The 23,113-nt window shown below is 44.4% G+C and overlaps 1 protein-coding gene across 2 annotated transcripts in view; it reads left to right on the forward strand.

The window, feature by feature from the left end:
* PARD3B (par-3 family cell polarity regulator beta) overlaps positions 1–23,113 on the forward strand; it is a 652,714-nt gene that overhangs the window by 216,780 nt on the left and 412,821 nt on the right. For both annotated transcript variants that reach the window (XM_079976360.1, XM_079976361.1), the window contains exon 11: positions 20,243–20,428. In XM_079976360.1, the coding sequence (XP_079832486.1) occupies positions 20,243–20,428 (186 nt within the window). The remainder of the gene's footprint in view (positions 1–20,242; positions 20,429–23,113) is intronic.

Below are 23,113 nucleotides of genomic sequence, written 5' to 3' on the forward strand. Positions count from 1 at the left end.
GCCCACACCTGTTATGCACAGGTAAGAAGGTGAAGATGTTCGGTTAAGCACAGCACACCAGGATCTGCATAGGAGCGACTGCACGTTTTCCCCAATGCAGTCTCTTGTAGTCATGGTTGAGTCCTAGAATTTCATGTGTAGCATGCAACGGGAAAACAAGGGTGGACAAAAACTCCCTTGGCCCCAATTTAGGGGAAACCAGCAGTTTGGGCCCCTCGGACAGAGGCTTCCTTTATTAGACTGCATCCATATGGCTGCAGTACGGCAGTCCCAACTATTTGTAGATAATGTAGCTCCAGGGAATGTGTTGCAGGAACCACAGGAAGAAAACAACAACCACCAGTCCAGAGTTCCATTCTTGTGTCAGCCTTCTGTTTAAGAGTACTATATGAAATATTGCAATCACAAGGTTATAATTTGCAGTTTTCCTGGGCATCTGCCAAACACCTTTCCTGCTTGGCAGGGGGTTGGACTCGATGGCCCTTGTGGTCTCTTCCAACTCTATGATTCTATGATTCTATTCTATGATTCTACCTGTAGCAATTCATCTCCCGCTGACCCTGAAACAATTTGGGTGACCCACAGTTCTTAAGTATGTGTGCATAAGGCTGATACCAATTCTAGTCTCGGATGGGGGTTTCTGAAAGCAGCCTGAACTTGCCATATGGTTTTATGACTCCTCTTGCTCCTGGCAAGGTATAGGATATAATGGCTGTTGATTGGATTACAGGATATTGGGGCTTAGTTAAGTGCAGCTCTGTAAGCTAACATCAAAGAGCTGTTTAATTAACGTTGTTTTCGCATTGCAAGCGAAGTGAAACCCAGCCTGCTCTTTGAGGGGTTGTCATTGCTTCAGAAGGGAATAAGAGAATCTTAAGAAGATTTTTTTGTGAAGCAGATCAGCAGAGTATAGTTGGGACCAACACAGTCTGTCCTCTTTATTATCCAGTTAGCCAAATGTTACTAGTAATTCATGCCAGCTGTTGACAGTGTAGCAGCTGGGGTAAGGAGCTGGTTGCAAAACACTGGGGGATTATCTTGATTTGCTTAATTACCAGACTCTCCAGGCTGCCTTGTGATTAGTATATTTTATAAGATACATTTGGGTTTTAAGCTATGTAGTAAATACTCTGCTGACTTCTCTGAAGACTGTTTAAAGATTAGGAGCGGGGTGGGGGGGGAACTGTCTGATAGTGATCTGGTTTGTATTTTCTGACTGCTTTAAAAGTAAACAGAATTCTCGGAGTCGCGCTACTGTTCCACCTGATTCCGAAAACATTAAAAGGTTTGGCCGTGCCTGTTGCCACCTCTTCTCGTCCGCCATTCCCCAAAAGGATTGATCATGAGCCCACACTTTTCTAAACTAACTTAAGGATCATTTTTCTTCATGCTGGCAAAGTAAGCAAGCCACTTTAATTGGAAGCAGTTGCTGTTTAACCCGTGCTGCGCTGCAGCTGTGTGGGCTCCCTGTGCAAAATAACTATGAAAGATGTTTTTTGTTATTTTAATGAGAGTCCAGAGACCTGGAGATGGATGCATGGAAACGCTTGCATGTGCATGCACAGAAAGGCAGAAGATTGGTCCTTAGCCAAATATGACAAATAATAAAAAGTTTAGAAAGGTAGATTTGCCCCTTGTTAGGAAATGACAGTATATATACCTATGCTTTTACACTTGCTCTCTTACACATGTGTTTGTATATATCTTCCTCCTTACATTTAGGATGGCTTTCAATTATTCCTTTTTGTTATAATAATAATAATTTTTATTTATACCCCGCCCTCCCCAGCCAAGGCCGGGCTCAGGGCGGCTAACAAGCAATAATAAAACAAATTGAATGAATACAACTTAAAAACAAGATTAAAATACAACAATTAAAATATTAAAATGCAGCCTCATCACAGGAGGAGAAAGAAAAAAGAAAGAGGGGGAGGGAATCAAATTGGCTCGAAGCCAAAGGCCAGGCAGAACAACTCTGTCTTCTAAGTGTCACTGGAAGGAATATGAACATCCCACTTTTGCTTAATTAATTGTTTTATATGGTATGGCCCTCTCTGGCAGACATAAAGCTCAAATTCCTAGCCCAGTTTTTGCCGAAGCTTTTAATGCCTAAATCAGATTGGTACGTAGGCATGGTGCAAATTATAAGGGGCAGGAATGTCCACGAGAGGTATAGCTCCATGGCTAAATGCAAGCTAAGCATTGATCCAACAAGCAACACTCCCTCTGTGCTTTCCTTTTGAAGAGCGGAGCAGGTGCAGCTCTTCCCATGGGAAATACAGTTGGAGTCCTGGGGCCCGACGCTCCTTCAATGGGTTGAGCCTGTTCACGAGGCATCTCTGTGTCTTAGCAGCTGAGGCAGGGTCAGAATTGGCTCAGCAACCTATTCACTCTTAGTTGTGTTACCGGAAAAATCCGAGGGCTCCCTTGGCCAAAAAGCAAAGACACCAACCAGAGTAAATTGGAGCAAATCAGCAGACTGTAGGCTTGGCTTTTATTGACTGTTGCAACAGGGTGCTCCCCTCACTTGCAGGTGTGCAAGAAAAATGGTGTACAAGACCTTATAAAAACTTTTGAAATCCCCCTCCTCTAGGTCAAGCCCACCCCCAGAAACATCATGCATACATTACAGAAAGAAGGGGTTGAGGGAGGAGTTATGGTGGTAACCTGAGTGTCCTGTCACCTGGCTGGTTCCCTTCTCCTCCTCCCCATGAGTCACTTCCAGGAGACAAAGGGGAGTTGGCAGTTTCCTTCCCCCTGAGGGAAGATCTGATCATTGTCCTTTGTTTCAGTCCATGCTGAATCCACTCCCATATGCAAGTCCTTTGTGATCTTGATTGTCTTCTGTCTAGGACCATCAAGGTTGGCATAGCAACTGGGCAGGGCTCCTGTGGATGTGCTGGGATGGTGAAGGGATTATGGCTGCCCTGTATCAAACCTTCCCCATTTTGTGGTCCTTCCTTCATGGAGTAAAATAAAAGTGGAACAGTGCAAAACCGATGTATGGTTGATTTTCTATGAATTTATAACAGAAGCGTAGCGTATGTGGTGTGTGAGTGTGAGTGTGTGTGAAGTTTGTACAAACTGAATGATTGGGGTGGGGAGTTCCTGCTACAGTTGCCTCCCTTGAATAAGGAGGTTTACAGAAGGAGGCACCAGTGTGGCTCCACAGCAGGAGGTATCTGACCAGGGGTGTCGAGTGTCACAGGGGCAGAACATTGCTCTGCCAACCTGTTTGGTTGCTCCTCTGGATCCAGCTCTCTGTTCTCTAGACCCCTAGCCTCCTCTCCAGGTTCATACACTTCCTGGGGTCCTGATTTCCCCTCTCCCACCCCACTAGGACCCTCCCCAGTGTTGTCCAGTTCCAACTCCCTGGGCTCCTCCCAGTCATCCTCAGAATCTGACCATCCTCTCCATGATATCTTCACAGAGCTCCTAACATTATAATCTTTTCTTTGAGCCCTAATAAATCATCCGGAAGCAGATAGTTTTATGCCATATGGTATAAACTTATTGAGCATATAACTAAGTCTGGGGGCATTCTTAACTCTCCCACAACTCATGGAACATTATGGATTATATTTGGCATAGATATGAAACCTACTTGTCATTGGTTTAAAATTTGATTGTCCCACACGTGATTGTTTTGGTGGTGGTTGTTATTGTTCTGTTTGTTTTACTTTTATGTACCTTAAACTCGATGCAAAATCTTAATTTTTTTTTTTAAAAAAACCCTCTAACCTGGGCTTCTGGTGCATAGGCAGTATTCAGGGCAGCTAACAATTAAAATCAAACATAAAATACAATACGTTTCTTTCTTTTTTAAAAAGAAAACAACACAATATGACAAAAACAGTTCCAAGTGCACCAAATTAAAAATAAAGCGTTGGATTAAAAAAAAAACTTATCTACCCAATAAGACAAATGCTTACCGGTACCTAAATAAAAAGGTTTTTGCCAGGCAAATCAATACCCTAAAAGGCAGGGGGAGGGGTGCAACTGAGCACCTGTGGACAAAAGGTTTCACAATTTGGGTACAGCCATAAAGGAAGTTATTTGTCTAAACCCATAAGCTGAGACTCTACCATAGACTGAACATAGAGAAGGGTCTGCCTGCTGCTTCTTATGGTGTAGGCAAGCAGACCTGGAAGGAGGCCGTTCTAAGGTATCCTGGGCCTAGGACATTTCAGGCTTTAAAGGTCATCGCCAACACTTTGAATTTTGCCTGAAAACGAGCTGGAAACCAATGAAGATCTTGCAGCAGCGGTGTCATAAGTTTCTGTAAGTGAGTGCTAATCAGCATTTTCGCTGCTGCATTCTGGACCAACTACAGCTTCTCAAGAAGGTAGCTTCTTCAGGGCTCACTGCAGTCATGCAGTCCAGATGTAGCTAAGGCATGGTTATAGCTGCCAACTGAGAAGCCAGATACAAGAGAGTCTGAAAGCACACCCCAATTGTGAAAACTGATTCTTCAAAGGAAGTGCTACTCCATCCGATGCAAGGTAAAGCGTTTCTCTTATCTGTCTCCAAACTCTTATCTGTCTCCTGGCCAGAAGAATCTCTTCCTTCACTGGATTTAAATTTCAGTTTATTAGCCCTCATCCAGCCTGTTAGCTGGCCCCGGACACCACAACATCATCAGCTTCCCTGGCTGGGGATAAAAAGATTATATAGTTATAACTTTAACCGTAGAAAGTTCTTGCAGTGCTGTAACACAATCAGGTTGTGTAACAAAAGAAGGATGCATATAGCACGTTATATTCAGGTGTTCTATATGTTTATGCTTACAGGTACGTTATGTGTTGTCTCTCGAGTTTTCTGTTTTAGAGATCTCGACTCCTGGACAAGTGTACATCTGCAGAAAGTCCAGGGAAGCCGACAGCTGGATTGCACATGTTTCCTTGTAAATTAGATGCTTCTAAGCATGTGCTCACTTTAAAACATGCTGGTTTTATGTAAAGTAAACAGCTCGCAGTTATGTAAATATTGGGAGTCCTTGACACAGGGAGCAACTCAACTGCTTGATGTAGCATAAAAGGCTGGCTAGACACAGCCCAATTTAATTAAGCTGAAACACTCTGGCTTAAGCTGATTGTCCAACCCAGGGCATGGTGGTGTTAGCCTTCAATGTTGGAGGCCCCAGTTAAGGCCTCTTCTTCAGCTGCAAAGCTGCTGGGTGGGTGGCCTTTTGGCAAGCAAACATCTCTCAACGCATGCTGTCTTTTTTTGGTTTACTGTTAAGGTAAAACGAGCTCGAAGAGAGGGTGTAACCTGTAGCTTGAGACAAGATATTACAAAGCTTGTTTTCAAGCCTGCATTAAATCCCGAGCATATGAATATGTGGGAAAGAGTGCTACCATTTGGTAACTCAATTACCATATTTTTTGCTCTATAAGACTCACTTTTTCCCTCCTAAAAAGTAAGGGGAAATGTGTGTGCATCTTCTGGAGCGAATGCAGGCTGCTCAGCTATCCCAGAAGCCAGAACAACAAGAGGGATCTCTGCTTTCGCTGCACAGCGATCCCTCTTGTTGTTCTGGCTTCTGAGATTCAGAATATTTTTTTTCTTGTTTTCCTCCTCCGAAAACTAGGTGCGTCTTGTGGTCTGGTACGTCTTATAGAGCGAAGAATACGGTATTTCTGAGCTTAACGTCAACATTAACTTGAGGCTAGCGTTGCTTTAGTAAGGTTTCCTTGTCACATGTCAGCGCAACATTTTGTGGGTATCGTCCAAAGGGTGAGTTTGTGGCTGGTTGGTGGCGTTTGGAGTTTTGCTGTTTTTTAAAAAAATCTTACTGGGGAAATTATAAGGAATAAATACAAACTGTGAAACATCTTATTTTCAAGTATTTTCTGTGGGCTAATGGTTATGTGGCACCGAAATACTGCTCTTTAATCTTGCGTGATTCTTTCCTGAAAAGAAGACTGTGGAGAATGCAAATTCATAAGCCTTTGAAAATGATCCCTTCTAAGTCCATTGCCTCTTGCTCTCAGATCTGAACGGCACTCTGGGGAATATGTTCCTCTTATCAGTACTGAGCAGCCAGGCAAGGGGGCAGCCAGCACATACTGGAGAGGCCCTGATGGTGTGTGCTGGTCAAGGACATCTGACAGTTAGTGAAAGGTCTCTTGCTATGTTAAATAAATGCTGTTTCCTTCCTGGCTTCAGTGAGAGCTAAAGTTTTTTGTGTGTGTTTTTGTGTGTGTGTGTAAGGTTCTTTTTTGGCCACGGAACAATAGGAGAAGCTAAGACAGCCTTTCTGCTAAGGGAGATGTGCATTAGATTATCATAAATCCACAGATAGAAAGTGCAGTGGTCAATGAGTGTCGGCATTCTTAGATTGAATAACAGGGTTTAATTGAAAAGGAGTCTCAGGAGAGAGAGACGAGTGAGTCAAGACAGAGCATATATTAACGTTGGCCGGACAAAGAAGAATTTATGGGATGAGGAACAATCTTAGTTTTGTTTGTTTGTTTGTTTAATAAAGGAGATTTTAATTTAGGCAGTAGGAAAGGCCAAAAGCACATTTTACTGGCATTAGACATTCATGGATGGCATCTGTTAAAAGTAGCTTCTACTTTTGAGCATGTGAATAGTTTTATCCCCCCCCCCCAAAAAAAAAAGTATGATTATAGTTTCAGTACAATTTGGCAGTGTTGGGAGCATGTTATTGTCACTGCATACACATCTGTGTTAAAATAAGTATGGGTATATTCTGTGTTGTTACGCCATGCTATAGGTGCCTCACAAGGGGGGGAAATTGATGATGAGTAAAATGAACTGAAAGGGACGCGGGTGGCACTGTGGGTTAAACCACGGAGCCTAGGACTTGCCGATCAGAAGGTAGGCGGTTCGAATCCCCGCGATGGGGTGAGCTCCCGTTGCTCGGTCCCTGCTCCTGCCAACCTAGCAGTTTGAAAGCACGTCAAAGTACAAGTAGATAAATAGGTACCGCTCCAGCGGGAAGGTAAATGACATTTCTGTGTGCTGCTCTGGTTCGCCAGAAGCGGCTTAGTCATGCAGCCACATGACCCAGAAGCTGTACGCCGGCTCCCTCAGCCAATAAAGCGAGATGAGTGCCACAACCCCAGAGTCGGTCACGACTGGACCTAATGGTCAGGGGTCCCTTTACCTTTACCTTTACCTTAAAATGAACAGATGCTCCAAAGAACATTTTGTTTTCAACTATTAGGGATTGGTTAAAAGAGGAGGAAGGCAGATAGGGAGGGGAAGAGGGATTGGATTGAGAGAGGAGGAAAGGGAAGGATGGAATAGAATGGAATGGAATGATCTAGTTACTTTCCTCGAGTCTAACACTGGTAATAAAGTCCTCTTCGTTGAACCCATCTAGCACTCAAATGAACAAATGACAGTAGCTTTGAGAACCACATAGTTAGTTTGTGACCATCTTTGTGAAATTTTCCAGACCTTTGTAACCCAAATCAAACAAGAATTGAAAAGAAATGACTAGAAAATCCTGGTTAGGCAGAGCTTTGTTCTTCAACTGTACCTTCTTCAGAGACAAATGCAGACAAAAGAACTGTTGTAAACAAAAATTGCCCTTTTCCCTTATGGGGTATCCAAGAGCCCATATAGATTCCTTACATAGGTTCCCTATTGGTAGGAGAGAATAACAGAGGCCAACCAGAGTATACTGAGAAGCAAAGTAGCTAGTAAGCTTGATCTTTATAGATCTGTTGCAACAGGGTGCTCCCCTCACCTGCAGGAGAGGAAGAGGATCCCCCAAAATTGTGTGCAAGGCCTTATAAATACTTTTGAAATTGTCACCCTGTAGATCAAGACCACCCCCAGAAACATCATACATACATCACAGAAGGGGTGTAACCTAAGACCACCCCTCAGATACATCATACCTACATCACAAAAAAGGCGGAAAATTTGAATGTTGTTTTTCTCCTGTCCTTGTTTATTTCCTGTCTGGCAGGTTACTTGATTGGATTTCTTGGGGAGCCTGGCCAGTCTTTTGTAGTGATAAATACTTAGTTCCTGGTCCAGGTCACAGGCTCACACCCTATTCAAACACAGACAATACCCTTAAGACAGGAAAGAGACAATGGGAGATTTTCCACTTTGACCTTGCAGAGAAAACATTGGCTCAGTTTAGGAGTCAAAATGGTTCCAGGTTGGTCTTCCTGTGCTGATCTATGTACGTGCTTGGTTGGTACACTTATGAACATTACCATATATCTAAGACCATAAAATTCCTATCACAGAACCCAGTAGAGTAACTTTGCTATGAACAGCCAGTGTCCGTAAAGGAAGGAGCAAGCATTCATAGGAACGTAGGAAACTGTCTTATATTGAGTGAGACCATTGCTCCATCTAGCTCAGTATTGTCTACACTGAATGACAGCAGCTTTCCAAGATTTCAGGCAGGAGTCTCTCCCCAACCCTGCCTGAAGAGGCTGGGGGTTGAAATTTGAACCTTCTGCTTGCGAGGCAGACCCTCTTCCACTGAGCTACAGCCTTTCCCTTGCAAGATACACAGAGCCAAGGTTTGGATGATGATTAATCACATTGCTGTTCAAAAGATGACAGGTTACAGGGAGGAATATGCTGGCACATAATGGAAAAAAAGAAGGGCCTCTTGTCGGAAATACAAAGACAGCAGTAGTATTTCTCTAAAGCAGCTGGGACGCAGGTGGTGCTGTGGTCTAAACCACTGAACCTCTTGGGCTTGCCAACAGAAGATCGGCAGTTCGAATCCCCACGATGGGGTGAGCTCCCATTGCTCTGTCCCGTTGCTCTGCCAACCTAGCAGTTTGAAAGCACACCAGTGCAAGTAGATAAATAGGTACCGCTGCAGCGGGAAGGTAAACGGAGTTTCCATGTGCTCTGGCTTCCATCACAGTGTCCCTTTGCGCCAGAAGTGGTTTAGTCCTGCTGGCCACATGACCCGGAAAGCTGTCTGTGGACAAATGCCGGCTCCCTTGGCCTGAAAGCTAGATGAGCGCTGCAGCCCCACCTGGACTTAAGTGTCCAGGGGTCCTTTACCTTTACCTTCTCTGAAACACTAGTAAGAGGGGGAAGGAATTGTAGATCAGTAGTTTTAGTGCTGGCCTATTAGTTCTTTTGTTTTCCTCTATCCTCCAATTTTAAAAACTTACAATGCTTTTGAATGTGTTTCTTTTCTTTAAAATCTCTTTAATAATACGAATGAGTAAAATCAGCATTGGCATCGGGAGTTCTTAAATTCTTTTACTGTTTAGGTAAATTATTGACACTTTGAAGGATTGCTGCCAAAGGAAGAACGGGAAAAAAATTCGTGTTGGCACTTTGTTTTACTGACATGTGTCAAATCCAGCTCTATTTTAAGGGTATGGATTCAGTGCCGCATTCATGTCCAGTTACTAGAGTTGATATATCCCATGAATTTTCAGTCGTCTGTGATATGTAGGAGAAAAACATTTGACTGCAGCATGTGTTTAAATTTAGCAAAATTACTATTTTTAGTTGTTTAAGATTCAAGAGTTGCCAAGTAATGCCAGCTGTCATAAAACTGATTGAGAATATATGCATCCTTGAAAACAGATATTGGAGACGTGCTTGAAAATCTTCCTGCCTTGAGACATTTCTTAATGAGATGTCTGGTTAGTGAAGACCCTCATAATTGAATTGCTACATGTAGGCTATCAGTAGACATTCATGGTGTTTCACAGCATACCTGATTACCGTATTTTTTGTGTATAAAATGCCCCCATGTATATAAGACAACCCCTATTTTTTAAAACCAAAAATTAAGAAATTAAGTTGCTTAGATTTTTTTTTGGGGGGGTGGAGGTCACTTCTGCCAATTGCTCACCCGCCTGCCCTCCACTTCTGATCACTTTGCACAGCCACTGCCAAACGCACACCTCGCCGCGGAGCTGCCAATTTTCTGCCCGTTCACCGCCACTAACAGCCCACTTGCTGCAGCCACCAATCGCCTTGCCCGCCTCGCCACAGCCTCTAATCGCCTGCCCAGTTGCCACAGCAAATCACCAGCAGGCCTTGCCGCAGCCACCAATCACCTGCCCAGTCACTGCTGCCAATCTCCTGCTTGCTGCTGCCATTAATCGCACGTCCCCCCTCTGCATTCACTATCCATGTATAAGGTGACGCCCAATTTTTGCCAAATTTTTTTATTAGCAAAAACCATCATCTTATACACGGAAAAATACGGTCGATTGCATTGCTGCTTTTTAAATAAGAGAAATGTACTTTCCTCTGTTGCCTTTGTCCATTGAGTTTTCTTGGCAGGCATACTGGAGTGGCTTGCTGGTTCCTGCTCCAGGTGGATCACGTTTGGTCAAAACTCTCCACTATGACCTGTTCATCTTGGGTGGCTCTGCACGGCGTAGCTCATAGCTTCTCTGAATTATTCAAGCCACTTCGCCACGGCAAAGCAGTGATCCATGAAGGGGATCACTTTTTTTTTCCTGGTAGTGATGTATGGAAGTGAGGGCTGGACCATAAAGAAGGCTGATCGCCGAAGAATTGATGCTTTTGAATTCTGGTGCTGGAGGAGACTCTTGAGAGTCCCATGGACTGCAAGAAGATCAAACCTCTCCATTCTGAAGGAAATCAGCCCTGAGTGCTCACTGGAAGGACAGATCCTGAAGCTGAGGCTCCAATACTTTGGCCACCTCATGAGAAGAGAAGACTCCCTGGGAAAGACCCTAATGTTGGGAAAGATGGAGGGCACAAGGAGAAAGGGATGACAGAGGACGAGATGGTTGGACAGTGTTCTCGAAGCTACAAACATGAGTTTGACCAAACTGCGGGAGGCAGTGGAAGACAGGAGTGCCTGGCGTGCTCGAGTCGGACACGACTAAATGACTAAACAACAACAACACTTTCCTCTGTATATGACATTTTAGTTTCCCTGTATCGTGCCATAGTGTGTGTTAAACTAGTGTTTTCTTTGTCAACTTCGGTCTTTGTTTGGTTTTTTGCTTCCATTGTGACATAGCTATAAGCTGCCTTCCCCAAGTGTAGAGGTAGACTTCTGAAGCCTAGCTTGAAGGAAATAAAATACGGTAAATGGAGAAGGAAGAGTACTGGGAGAGTAAGGGCTGGACTGGAGGAGAACAGCTGGGGTAGGAAATGCTATACTGAAGACAGTACCTTCTTCTCGAGTCCTGTATTTGTACCAGTAACTAATACGGGCTTTACTGTAAGTATTCCTGCATTGTGTGCAATTCAAGCATGCCCTGCAGTAATCTCCTCCCAGGAGTCTGTTAAAATATCACTTGATATTCCTGTAGAAGCTTAGAATTAAAAGCTAGATTTGTGTTTGAAAGCACACTGCAGTAATTCAGCAAATAGATAGCACCTGGGCCAGTGGCAGGGAACTATCTGGGTAGGACCAAAAAACACCGGTCCTGAAAGATCTTCATTGGCTCCCCGTATGTTTCCGAGCACAATTCAAAATGTTGGTGCTGACCTTTAAAGCCCTAAACGGCCTCAGTCCAGTATACCTGAAGGAGCATCTCCACTCCCATCATTTAACCCGGACACTGAGGTCCAGCGCTGAGGGCCTTCTGCTGGTTCCCTCACTGCAAGAAGTGAAGTTACAGGGAGCAAGGCAGAGGGTCTTCTCGGTAGTGGCGCCTGCCCTGTGGAACGCCCTCCCAGCAGAGGGTGTTTCTCTTGTCACCTAATGGCCAGAGCAAACACAGATGCTGCATCCATAAGCAGCTGCTTCATTGTTGAAATTTTACTAATGCCTTTCTATTCCTCAAGCTAAAGCAGATCAAGCCTGTTTTTTTCATTACTGTGAAGGTAATGAAACTAATCTCACTGCTAAGAATGTATGAGTGTGTTATGTTCCACGGATAAGAAAACCTGATGTGAGGAGAATGAGATCAGAATGGATTGTTCCTAAACTAGCTGGTGTACAATTATTATTTTTTAACTTACAGTAATTGAGATAGGATTGAAACAAAATTAAAAAATTCCTTCCAGTAGCGCCTTAGAGACCAACTAAGTTTGTTATTGGTATGAGCTTTCATGTGCATGCACACTTCTTCAGATACGATAGTTAAATAGGATTGTCATTCATTATACCGGGGTCAGCAAACTTTTTCAGCAGGGGGCTGGTCCAGTGTCCTCAGACCTTGTGGGGGGGGGCTGGACTATATTTTGAAGAGGAAAAAAGAATGAATTCCTATGCCCCACAAATAACCCAGAGATGCATTTAAATAAAAGGACTCATTCTACTCATGTAAAAACACGCTGATACCTGGACCATCCGTGGGCCGGATTGAGAAGGCAATTGGGCCGGATCCGGCCCCCGGGCCTTAGTTTGCCTACCCATGCATTATACTTTACAGAGGCAGACCTCAAAGGGCTGTTCAGTTTGAAAAGAGAGCAGGGACTTTGGAGTGCAGACCAAGCATAAACATAGGTCACTGAGTCACAGCCTTCATTGTGGTGAGGTGTATTGTAGTTCTATTTAAATTATAGTCATTATTTCCAAATAATGCACCTATACATATAAATTAGGACGTGCAAATGTTATGCAAATGTGGCCCCCTTCTTTTATTTGGCGTTGCAGTCTTCTCTTGGCATTGTGAAAGTGCCCACCCTAAATTTCAGTGCTTTGTGCAAACCACTTATTTGCTTTCCAGAGAGCTCCAGTGAGGTAAATAGCTGCGAAATATTATGAATTCCAAACTGGATGTAAGCGGAGAGCTGAAGGAAACCTAATACTTGAAAATGATTTAGTATATTTATATCTGTCGTCTCGCTTCAACACATTTTAACAACTCTATTTTGGTACTGATAGCATGCCCACACAGTCTGACGATAACCCAACAGATTGGTGCAAAGAACTAATGCATGCACTCACTCCCTTTTAATAAACTAATAAATCTTAGGAAAAACATGAAACACTTGAGCACCTAAATTTGTGTGTCATGTTGTTTTTGGCGCTATGTTTATTTTGGTAATCCAGTCACTTAGCTCTATATTTATTTAGAAGAACAGTTAGAATTAGAACAGTTTGTTCTCAAAATCTTCTAAATTGTCATTATTATTATTTTTAAACAAGAATACTTCTCTCCTGTATTGTTGCTTTTTAGATTCTGCTACACTGAGATTTATTGTGATCAAAGGTTTGGCGTGTTGAGACTAAGTATTTATTAAAATACCCATAATAAAATTGTTGCAGATGGAAATGGAGAACATTCCGGTGATAGATATGAACAGGTGTGCAGAATATTTGTTGTTACACAAGCACGTTATATAAATTGAGATAATTGCTGTGCTCCAATTAATTCTGTTGCTCCATTGGAAGTGGGAAGTAAAGTTAGCAATTTGGTACAATAAAATAACTTGGCAAAAAAGCAAGTAAACACACAGGTGCACTTGTCTGTACGAAGATGTACATGTGGTGCTTCGACAGATGGGTACAGCTATGTGCAAAAGTTTCCCAAGAAGCTTATATTGTATTGATTAAATGTTAATGGGAGAGATGGACTCTGAGGTCAGTAGGCTCTCTGCCATAGTGGTGCTATAGCTTAATTATTCAATAAAACCTCTTTTCCCAAATCCGTATAACACAGCATTTTATTCATATTCTTGTCATGGGAAAACTGAAAATACGTAATACAGTGGTACCTCGATCTATGAACTTAATTCGTTCCGGAAGTCCATTCTTAAACCAAAGCATTCTTAAACCGAGGTGTGCTTTCCCTACTGAGGCCTCCCACCACCAGTGCCCTTCCACCGTTTGGCTTCTGTACATCTTCCAAGGCGAAGTTCACCAGTTGGAACACCTGTGTCTGGTTTTGCAGAGTTCGTTGCCTGAATAGTTCGTTAACAGGACTGTTCGTAGACCGAGCTACCACTGTTGTTGTTTAGTCATTTAGTCGTGTCCGACTCTTCGTGACCCCATGGACCAGAGCACGCCAGGCACTCCTGTCTTCCATTGCCTCCTGCAGTTAGGTCAGATTCATGTTTGTAGCTTCGAGAAAACTGTCCCACCATCTCGTCCTCTGTCATCCCCTTCTTCTTGTGCCCACCATCTTTCCCAACATCAGGGTCTTTTCCAGGGAGTCTTCTCTTCTCATGAGGCGGTCAAAGTATTGGAGCCTCAGCTTCAGGATCTGTCCTTCCAGTGAGCACTCAGGGCTGATTTCCTTCAGATGGAGAGGTTTGATCTTCTTGCAGTCCATGGGACTCTCCAGAGTCTCCTCCAGCACCATAATTCAAAAGCATCAATTCTTCGGCGAGCTACCACTGTAGTCTGAGCAAAATATGTGTTATTGCCCCTTTAAGAATCTACATTTTTCCAGCAAGGGGGTGGAGCCTAGAAGGATTGGATTTGCACACCCAGGCTCATCAGTTTCACTCCAGCATTTCTTGGACATTGTAGTCACTGGGAACTGTCCGTAGTGCTGAAGTCACTGCCCTGCTGTGTTGCTTTGCTTGACTTGCTTGTCTCCAGTTGCACCTACCTACCTCAGTCCCCCCACCTACCTCAGTCTCCCTGTAGCCAAGCCTGTCTACTTTCTTATTTACAGCCAGTCCAGTGGGTCACCCTGTATGACAGTTTCCTCCTCCTTCAGCTCAGTGTTAAAGGTAAAGGTAAAGGTACCCCTGCCCGTACGGGCCAGTCTTGACAGACTCTGGGGTTGTGCGCCCATCTCACTTAAGAGGCCAGGGGCCAGCGCTGTCCGGAGACACTTCCGGGTCACGTGGCCAGCGTGACATCGCTGCTCTGGCGAGCCAGAGCCGCACACGGAAACGCCGTTTACCTTCCTGCTGGTAAGCGGTCCCTATTTATCTACTTGCACCCGGAGGTGCTTTCGAACTGCTAGGTTGGCAGGCGCTGGGACCGAGCAGCGGGAGCGCACCCCGCCGCAGGGATTCGAACCGCCGACCTTTCGATCGGCAAGTCCTAGGCGCTGAGGCTTTAACCCACAGCGCCACCTGCATCCCCTACAGCTCAGTGTTGCCCTTGTACAACTCCGCATGGAACAAAGTGAGTTAGTTGGCTCTCCCTGTCTTCGGCTCTGGAGCCAACTGCTCTTGGTCTCCCTGCCTTCTGCCCGACCCGTCCCAAGGGACTCTGCAGCCACCACTGCGGAGACAGGCAGATCAGAACAGCTTCAATGTTTCTGGAAATAGGTGTATATAGAGATGAATTACCTCGGGTCCATGATGGCCTTCCTACCACCGCTCTGCTTTTTGTTGAATCGGCGAGAAAAGAAAGATTGGACAGCTTTTCACAGTATGATCCCTTATAACTCCTTCACACTTCTCCATGTATCCCAGCCTTATCTGGTGCCGTTTCAATATCTGATCTGTTTAGCTCATGTGTGTTTTCACCTGCATTTATTTTATCATGTTGTGCTTTTATTAACGTATTAATTTTGAACATTGCCTCATAATTGTTGTGGGGGAGGGGAGTGGAATATTTAAAATTCCACTAGATAGATAAATCTGTGTTATTATCTCCTGGGCAGGATCTAAAGATACCAAGGGTGCTTGGACGTGGGACTGTGGTCTAAACCACCGAGCCTCTTGGGCTTGACGATCATAAGGTGGGCACTTTGAATCCGCACATCAGTGCCAGAGGTTTTCAAAGTGCAACCTGCCTTATGGTAACACAGCTGTTCAAGTGCATGTACAGTTCTACATACCGTATTTTCTGCTCTATAAGACTCACTTTTTCCCTCCTAAAAAGTAAGGGGAAATGTGTGTGTGTCTTATGGAGCGAATGCAGGCTGCGCAGCTATCCCAGAAGCCAGAACAGCAAGAGGGATTGCTGCTTTCACTGCGCAGTGATCCCTCTTGCTGTTCTGGCTTCTGAGATTCAGAATATTTTTTTCTTGTTTTCCTCCTCCAAAAACTAGGTGCGTCTTATAGAGTGAAAAATACGGTAATACTAACACATCAGGGACGCGAGTGGCGCTGTGGTCTAAACCACTGAGCCTCTTGGGTTTGCCGATCAGAAGGTCAGTGATTCGAATCTCCATGACGGGTTGAGCTCCCGTTGCTCTGTCCCAGCTCCTGCCAACCTAGCAGTTCAAAAGCATACCAGCGCGAGTAGACAAATAGGTACTGCTGTGGCAGGAAGGTAAACGGCATTTCTGTGCACTCTGGCACTCGCAACTGTGTCCCATTGCACCAGAAGCAGTTCAGTCATGCTGGCCACATGACCTGGAAAGCTGTCTGCAGACAAACGCCGGCTCCTTTGGCTTGATGCAGGATGAGTGCTGCACCCCACAGTCAATTTTGACTGGACTTAACCGTCCAGGGGTCCTTTACCTTTACTTGAGTTAGCATGCCACATGCATGCCACAGCTGAGTGGAAAGAACTTTGCAAAACAGTTTGTGATATTGCGTGTCATGTGTTCTGCTTTTCAAAGGGAAGAAACTTTAGTGGCTTTGCATAAGACTGCATCCCAGTCCCTGTCTTGAGACATGTTATAAATAAATTGGATAGAGGTGGGTGAGTTGGAAGATGTGGCTGCTAGATGGCTAAAAAAAGAGTGAATTGGAAAAAAGGCTGAGGGAAGGATAGTTTGTTATCAAGAAAGAAGAGAGAGAGAGATTAAATCCTCAGGTATCCCAAGCAGATTTCGAGGGTGCACAGAAGGCTAAAGTGCGAAGGAGAGGAAGGTGTAAGTCTGTTCTGCTCAAACCTAGGCAGTGCTAGACACAGCCCACATACAGAATATTTATACGGTCTAATAAAAATGCACCCAGTTCTGTCAACTTCAGAACAGTAAACTATCTAAAAGTGGTTTTATAGCTGGGAAGAACGATGAGCAGTTGGCTCTGATCTAACCACAGTGCATGTGTGTTTTCTGATTTACTTTTCAACAAATTTCCATTTGGCCTTGTGTTTTTATTTGTACAAAACTACTTGTAACTGCAGTGATCTAGAGCTGAGTTAGTTTTTCAAAATCATAATGTCAGAAACCCAAAAATATTTCCTTTACTAGATTATTATCATTTCTTGAAAGTGGGAGCTTTTATAACTCAGTGATTACAAAGTAACATTCATTTTTCAATAGTACTAGTTGGACGGTTCTGTTCTGAAGGACTCAGACTTGCACACGAGCATCTTTTATTTTTATTTAAAAATATATATCAGAAAAGTTAACAAAGAACAAGGGAAATGGATAGCTAGATCAGACAAAAATTATTAATGTCAACATCAGGCCACTTTTATGTTTTCCAATTAAATGAAATGCATTAACTTTGTCATATGATTAAATATATTAAATATTTGCTCTTAATACTTATTGGAATTGAGGTTCAGTAGACCTTGCATATCTCCCCCCTCCCCCATATGGAGGCTTCCAGATTAAAAGTGTATTATTTATTTTAGTTTTCCACAGGACTAAAAATAGTAGGTTTTAATTGCATTGTGGGAGCCCCTTATCAAGGGTTTTCGGGGTGGAAACTACTTTCTTTCATAGTTCATCAATTTCAATGGTGGTCCACAAAAGAGATTTTGGGGTAGCATCCTGATTGGCACTCTTGACTAGGACCAAGTCAAAGATTATGTGTAGAAGTGTTCATGTTTGAATGAAGAACAAGTTGTTCTGTTGGTTAAAAAGGTAAAGGTAAAGGGACCCCTGACCATTCGGTTCAGTCGTGTTGCGGTGCTCATCTCGCTTTATTGGCCGAGGGAGCCGGTGTACAGCTTCTGGCTTATGTGGCCAGCATGACTAAGCCACTTCTGTTGAACCAGAGCAGCACATGGAAACGCCGTTTATCTTCCTGCCGGAGCAGTACCTATTTATCTACTTGCACTTTGACTTGCTTTCGAACTGCTAGGTTGGCAAGGAGCAGGGACTGAGCAACGGGAGCTCACCCCGTCGCGGGGATTTGAACCACCAACCTTCTGATCGGCAAGTCCTAGGCTCTGTGGTTTAACCCACAGAGCCACCCACATCCGTTCTGTTGGTTATTTTATTTCAAATAGAGGTGAACGTGTTTTTCCCATTTAGCTTGAGGACAGGAACTGCTGTGCTAAGCTTTGAACTCTCCTTGTGGCAGCATCACATAAGCTAAACTGTTTAATTTTATTACATTGCATCAGTTGCTAGTTGATTTCAAGGTCCTCACATTGGCGTTAAGACCACCAGGGCTTCCAATCAGATGTGTAACCTGCTTTATAAGTTTGCAACTTTCACCTGAGCAGAGTGGTGCGGGAATGACAGGAAGTGGGGGGTTGGAAAAGTCATGTTGTGATGGCATACTGCTTGCATCTTCCTGGTTATCTGGGCTCAACGAGTGAGTCTGACTATGAAGAAACTGAGAGAGTAGCAGTAACAAAACAAAACAAAACCATGGAAGAAGCAGTTCTGTGAATAACATTGGTGGGATGAAAAAGTGGGTGTTCCTTTGGGGACTTGATTAGGGGATTTCTACCATAGAGGTGGCGCTGGGGGTTAAACCACAGAGCCTAGGACTTGCCGATCAGAAGATCGGCGGTTCAAATCCCCGCGACGGGGTGAGCTCCCGTTGCTCGGTCCCTGCTCCCGCGAACCTAGCAGTTCGAAAGCACATCAAAGTGCAAGTAGATAAATAGGTACCACTCCGGCGGGAAGGTAAATGGCATTTCCGTGCGCTGCTCTGGTTCTCCAGAAGTGGCTTAGTCATGCTGGCCACATGACTCGGAAGCTGTACGCTGGCTCCCTTGGCCAATAAAGTGAGGTGAGCGCCACAACCCCAGAGCCGGCCACGACTGGACCTAATGGTCAGGGGTCCCTTTACCTTTTACCATAGATCATAACATCCTTCTGGACGTCTAGAGGGGCTGGGAGCTGGGGGCACTGTTATACAGTGGTTCTGCTCCTTCCTCCTGGGCCATGTTCAGAAAGTGGTGGTAGGGGATGAGTGTTCGGACCCCTGGGCTCTCACTTGTGGGGTGCCTCAGGGTTCTGTCCTCTCCCCCATGCTTTTTAACATCTACATGCAGCCGCTGGGAGAGATCATCAGGAGGTTTGGGTTGGGTGTTCATCAATATTTGGATGATACCCAGCTCTACCTCTCTTTCAAATCAGAACCAGTGAAGGCAGTGAAGGTCCTGTGTGAGTGTCTGGAGGCAGTTGGAGGATGGATGGCGGCTAACAGATTGAAGTTGAATCCTGACAAGGCAGAAGTACTGTTTTTGGGGGACAGGAGGCGGGCAGGTGTGGAGGATTCCCTGGTCCTGAATGGGGTAACTGTGCCCCCTGAAGGACCAGGTGTGCAGCCTGGGAGTCATTCTGGACTCACAGCTGTCCATGGAGGCGCAGGTCAATTCTGTGTCCAGGGCAGCTGTCTACCAGCTCCACCTGGTACACAGGCTGAGACCCTACCTACCCGCAGACTGTCTCACCAGAGTGGTGCATGCTCTAGTTATCTCCCGCTTGGACTACTGCAATGCGCTCTACATGGGGCTATCTTTGAAGGTGACCCAGAAACTACAACTAATCCAGAATGCAGCAGCTAGACTGTTGACTGGGAGCGGCTGCCGAGACCACATAACACTGTTCTTGAAAGACCTACATTGCCTCCCAGTATGTTTCCAAGCACAACTCAAAGTTTTGGTGCTGACCTTTAAAGCCCTAAACGGCCTCAGTCCAGTATACTTGAAGGAGCGTCTCCACCCCCATTGTTCTACTGAGGTCTAGCGCCGAGGGCTTTCTGGCAGTTCCCTCACTGTGAGAAGCCAAGTTACAGGGAACCAGGCAGAGGGCCTTCTTGGTAGTGGCACCCACCCTGTGGAATGCCCTCCCACCAGATGTCAAAGAGAAGAACAACTACCAGACTTTTAGAAGACATCTGAAGGCAGCACTGTTTAGGGAAGCTTTTAATGTTTGATGGATTACTGTATTTTAATACTTTGTTGGAAGCCGCCCAGAGTGGCTGGGGAAACTCAGGCAGATGGGCGGGGTATTAATAATAATAATAATTTATTATAGCTTGGCTTCACACCCACCCATACTTCTCTGTATATCACTTTTGCTTATAGAAACTTAGAGAATTTTAATTTTATTTGTATTGTAATATAAATAATCTCTGGTCCAATGGGGGGGAGGTGCATTTCTTTCATGATGATTTCCAGTTGACCATGTTTTTTAAAAAAGAGTATCAAATAATATGCCTCCTTTCCCTCAGTGTATGCCTCTCAAATCATTGATATTCAAAATGCAGAACAGGGCACCTGAGAAGTAGGCATTTATTTAACTCCTGTCTGTTTATGCAGATGTTCTGCTTCTTTGTCTAACAGAAAGGAGAACCCTACTGCAGCGCTCTTTCGCTTGACACCACAGAGCAGTTGACCTTTGAGATCCCTCTGAATGACTCGGGTTCGGCCGGACTTGGTGTGAGCTTAAAGGGCAACAAATCTCGAGAGACTGGGGCTGACCTTGGGATCTTCATCAAATCTATCATCCACGGAGGTGCTGCTTACAAGGTATGGGGAAAAAATATCGGTTATTTTATTTTATTTTAACCAATACTTTTGAATGAAAATATGAAAAGCAGTTGCCAGGTTTGTGTGCACAAGAACAGTGTGTGTACTTAGAATAGAATCATAGAATCATAGAGTTGGAAGAGACCACAAGGGCCATCGAGTCCAACCCCCTGCCAAGCAGGAAACACCATCAGAGCACTCCTGACATATGGTTGTCAAGCCTCTGCTTAAAGACCTCCAAAGAAGGAGACTCCACCACACTCCTTGGCAGCAAATTCCACTGTCAAACAGCTCTTACTGTCAGGAAGTTCTTCCTACTGTTTAGGTGGAATCTTCTTTCTTGTAGTTTGGAGCCATTGCTCCGTGTCCGCTTCTCTGGAGCAGCAGAAAACAACCTTTCTCCCTCCTCTATGTGACATCCTTTTATATATTTGAACATGGCTATCATATCACCCCTTAACCTCCTCTTCTCCAGGCTAAACATGCCCTGCTCCCTTAGCCGTTCCTCATAAGGCATCGTTTCCAGGCCTTTGACCATTTTGGTTGCCCTCCTCTGGACATGTTCTACTTAACATAAGAATCTTTGTGTTGGGTCAATTAAAAGGTCCACACACTGCCCCATCATCTGTCTGACCAACAAGAAGCCACCAGAGCTTGAAGATGATCATGGATTTTTCCTCTAACAAGGAGTTCTGTAGTGTGGCTTATTCAGGGGAGGCTGGATGGCTGATACAATTCAGCCATGCTAGGAATTGCTGCAGGAGAACCATTAAGTGTGCATATGGCTCTCTGTCACTTTCCTTTCATTCACATGAAGCTTCTTCTTTCGCTTTCCTGACTTGGCAGCAACTGCAAATACCCCCTGACTTGAGAACACCAGGCTCAACTATTTGCTGCACATTTTTTCCAGTACATGTATCAAGAGTTGCTTGTTCTTAACACCTACTAGGTTGAAAATGAAGTATCCTGTTTTTGCTTTTGGAAGCCTACACTCTACTCTTATCAAAAGGGACGCGGGTGGTGCTGTGGGTTAAACCACAGAGCCTAGGACTTGCCGATCAGAAGATCGGCAGTTCGAATCCCCGCGACGGGGTGAGCTCCCGTTGCTCAGTCCCTGCTCCTGCCATCCTAGCAGTTCGAAAGCACTTCAAAGTGCAAGTAGATAAATAGGTACCGCTCTGGCAGGAAGGTAAACGGCATTTCTGTGTGCTGCTATGGTTTGCCAGAAGCGGCTTAGTCATGCCAGCTCCCTCTGCCAATAAAGTGAGATGAGCGCCGCAACCACAGAATGGTCACGACTGGACCTAATGGTCAGGGGTCCCTTTACCTTTACTTTTACTCTTATCAAATTGTCCAAATTTTTTTTTTTTATTAATAATTTTTATTAACAGGCCAATCACATCACATTATCCAAATCACATTAGTTCCAAATTATACAGCCAAATTTTAAATTTTGTTTGGGGTACCCATACATCAAGCTCCGCAAGAGTCCAAAACTCCAAACGAGTCCAAACATCACTTATAAAGGTAAAGGTAAAGGTACCCCTGCCCGTACGGGCCAGTCTTGACAGACTCTGGGGTTGTGCGCCCATCTCACTTAAGAGGCCAGGGGCCAGCGCTGTCCGGAGACACTTCCGGGTCACGTGGCCAGCGTGACATCGCTGCTCTGGCGAGCCAGAGCCGCACACGGAAACGCCGTTTACCTTCCCGCTGGTAAGCGGTCCCTATTTGTCTACTTGCACCCGGAGGTGCTTTCGAACTGCTAGGTTGGCAGGCGCTGGGACCGAGCAGCGGGAGCGCACCCCGCCACAGGGATTCGAACCGCCGACCTTTCGATCGGCAAGCCCTAGGCGCTGAGGCTTTAACCCACAGTGCCACCTGCGTCCCTTAACATCACTTATATTACTTATATTACTTATATTACTTATATTATATTATATTATATTACTTATATTATTATATTAACATCACTTATATTACTGCTTTAATTAGACACTTCTATCCAGTTCAATCCAGATAGTCCTTTATTACTTTCTTTCTCTTCTTGTTGTTATCGTATATTCCTTTCTTTGTGATCTCTGATAATTTTCACAAGCAGATTGAAAACAGGCATCCTCTGTGTGGGTTTTGTACTCTCCAAAGATCATATCGCTCAGGGACAGCCTCTGTTCAACGCTTCCATAACAAAAATAAATTAATCTTCGGTCTGTCCTTTACTTTTCTCAGGCTTGCCAAATAAATCGATAAATAAATTGATAAATAAATAAATAAATCAAATGAATAAATAAATAAATCAAATGAATCAGGAGGCTCTGTCAGGTCAAGCTTGCGTTCCAACATTCCTTCTCTTTCGAACGATCCTGATTCTCCTCCCCCTGTCCTTCTTTCTCCGGCAAGCCTGTCTTGGCGAGACGCCATTTTTTAACTGCATCATAAAAAATTTCCTCTTTCTCACCGTTCACCAATCCTCTCTCCTGTTATAATCCATCCCACACAGTTCTTAAATTCCTGCTTGTGAATCGTAAAAACGCAACGATCTTATTTCTATCTGGGGTGAAGGATTATTAATATCACATTGTGCAAAGAAAAAAAAAGAGTTTCTTCCTCCACCCCCCCTTCATTCCAAACATACAGTCTCCTAGCGGTGATTCATCAGAAGTTTTACTTATCCATCCGTCACTCCCA

The sequence above is a fragment of the Podarcis cretensis genome (assembly GCF_951804945.1).
Source record: "Podarcis cretensis genome assembly, chromosome: 1".
Lineage (NCBI taxonomy): Eukaryota > Metazoa > Chordata > Lepidosauria > Squamata > Lacertidae > Podarcis > Podarcis cretensis.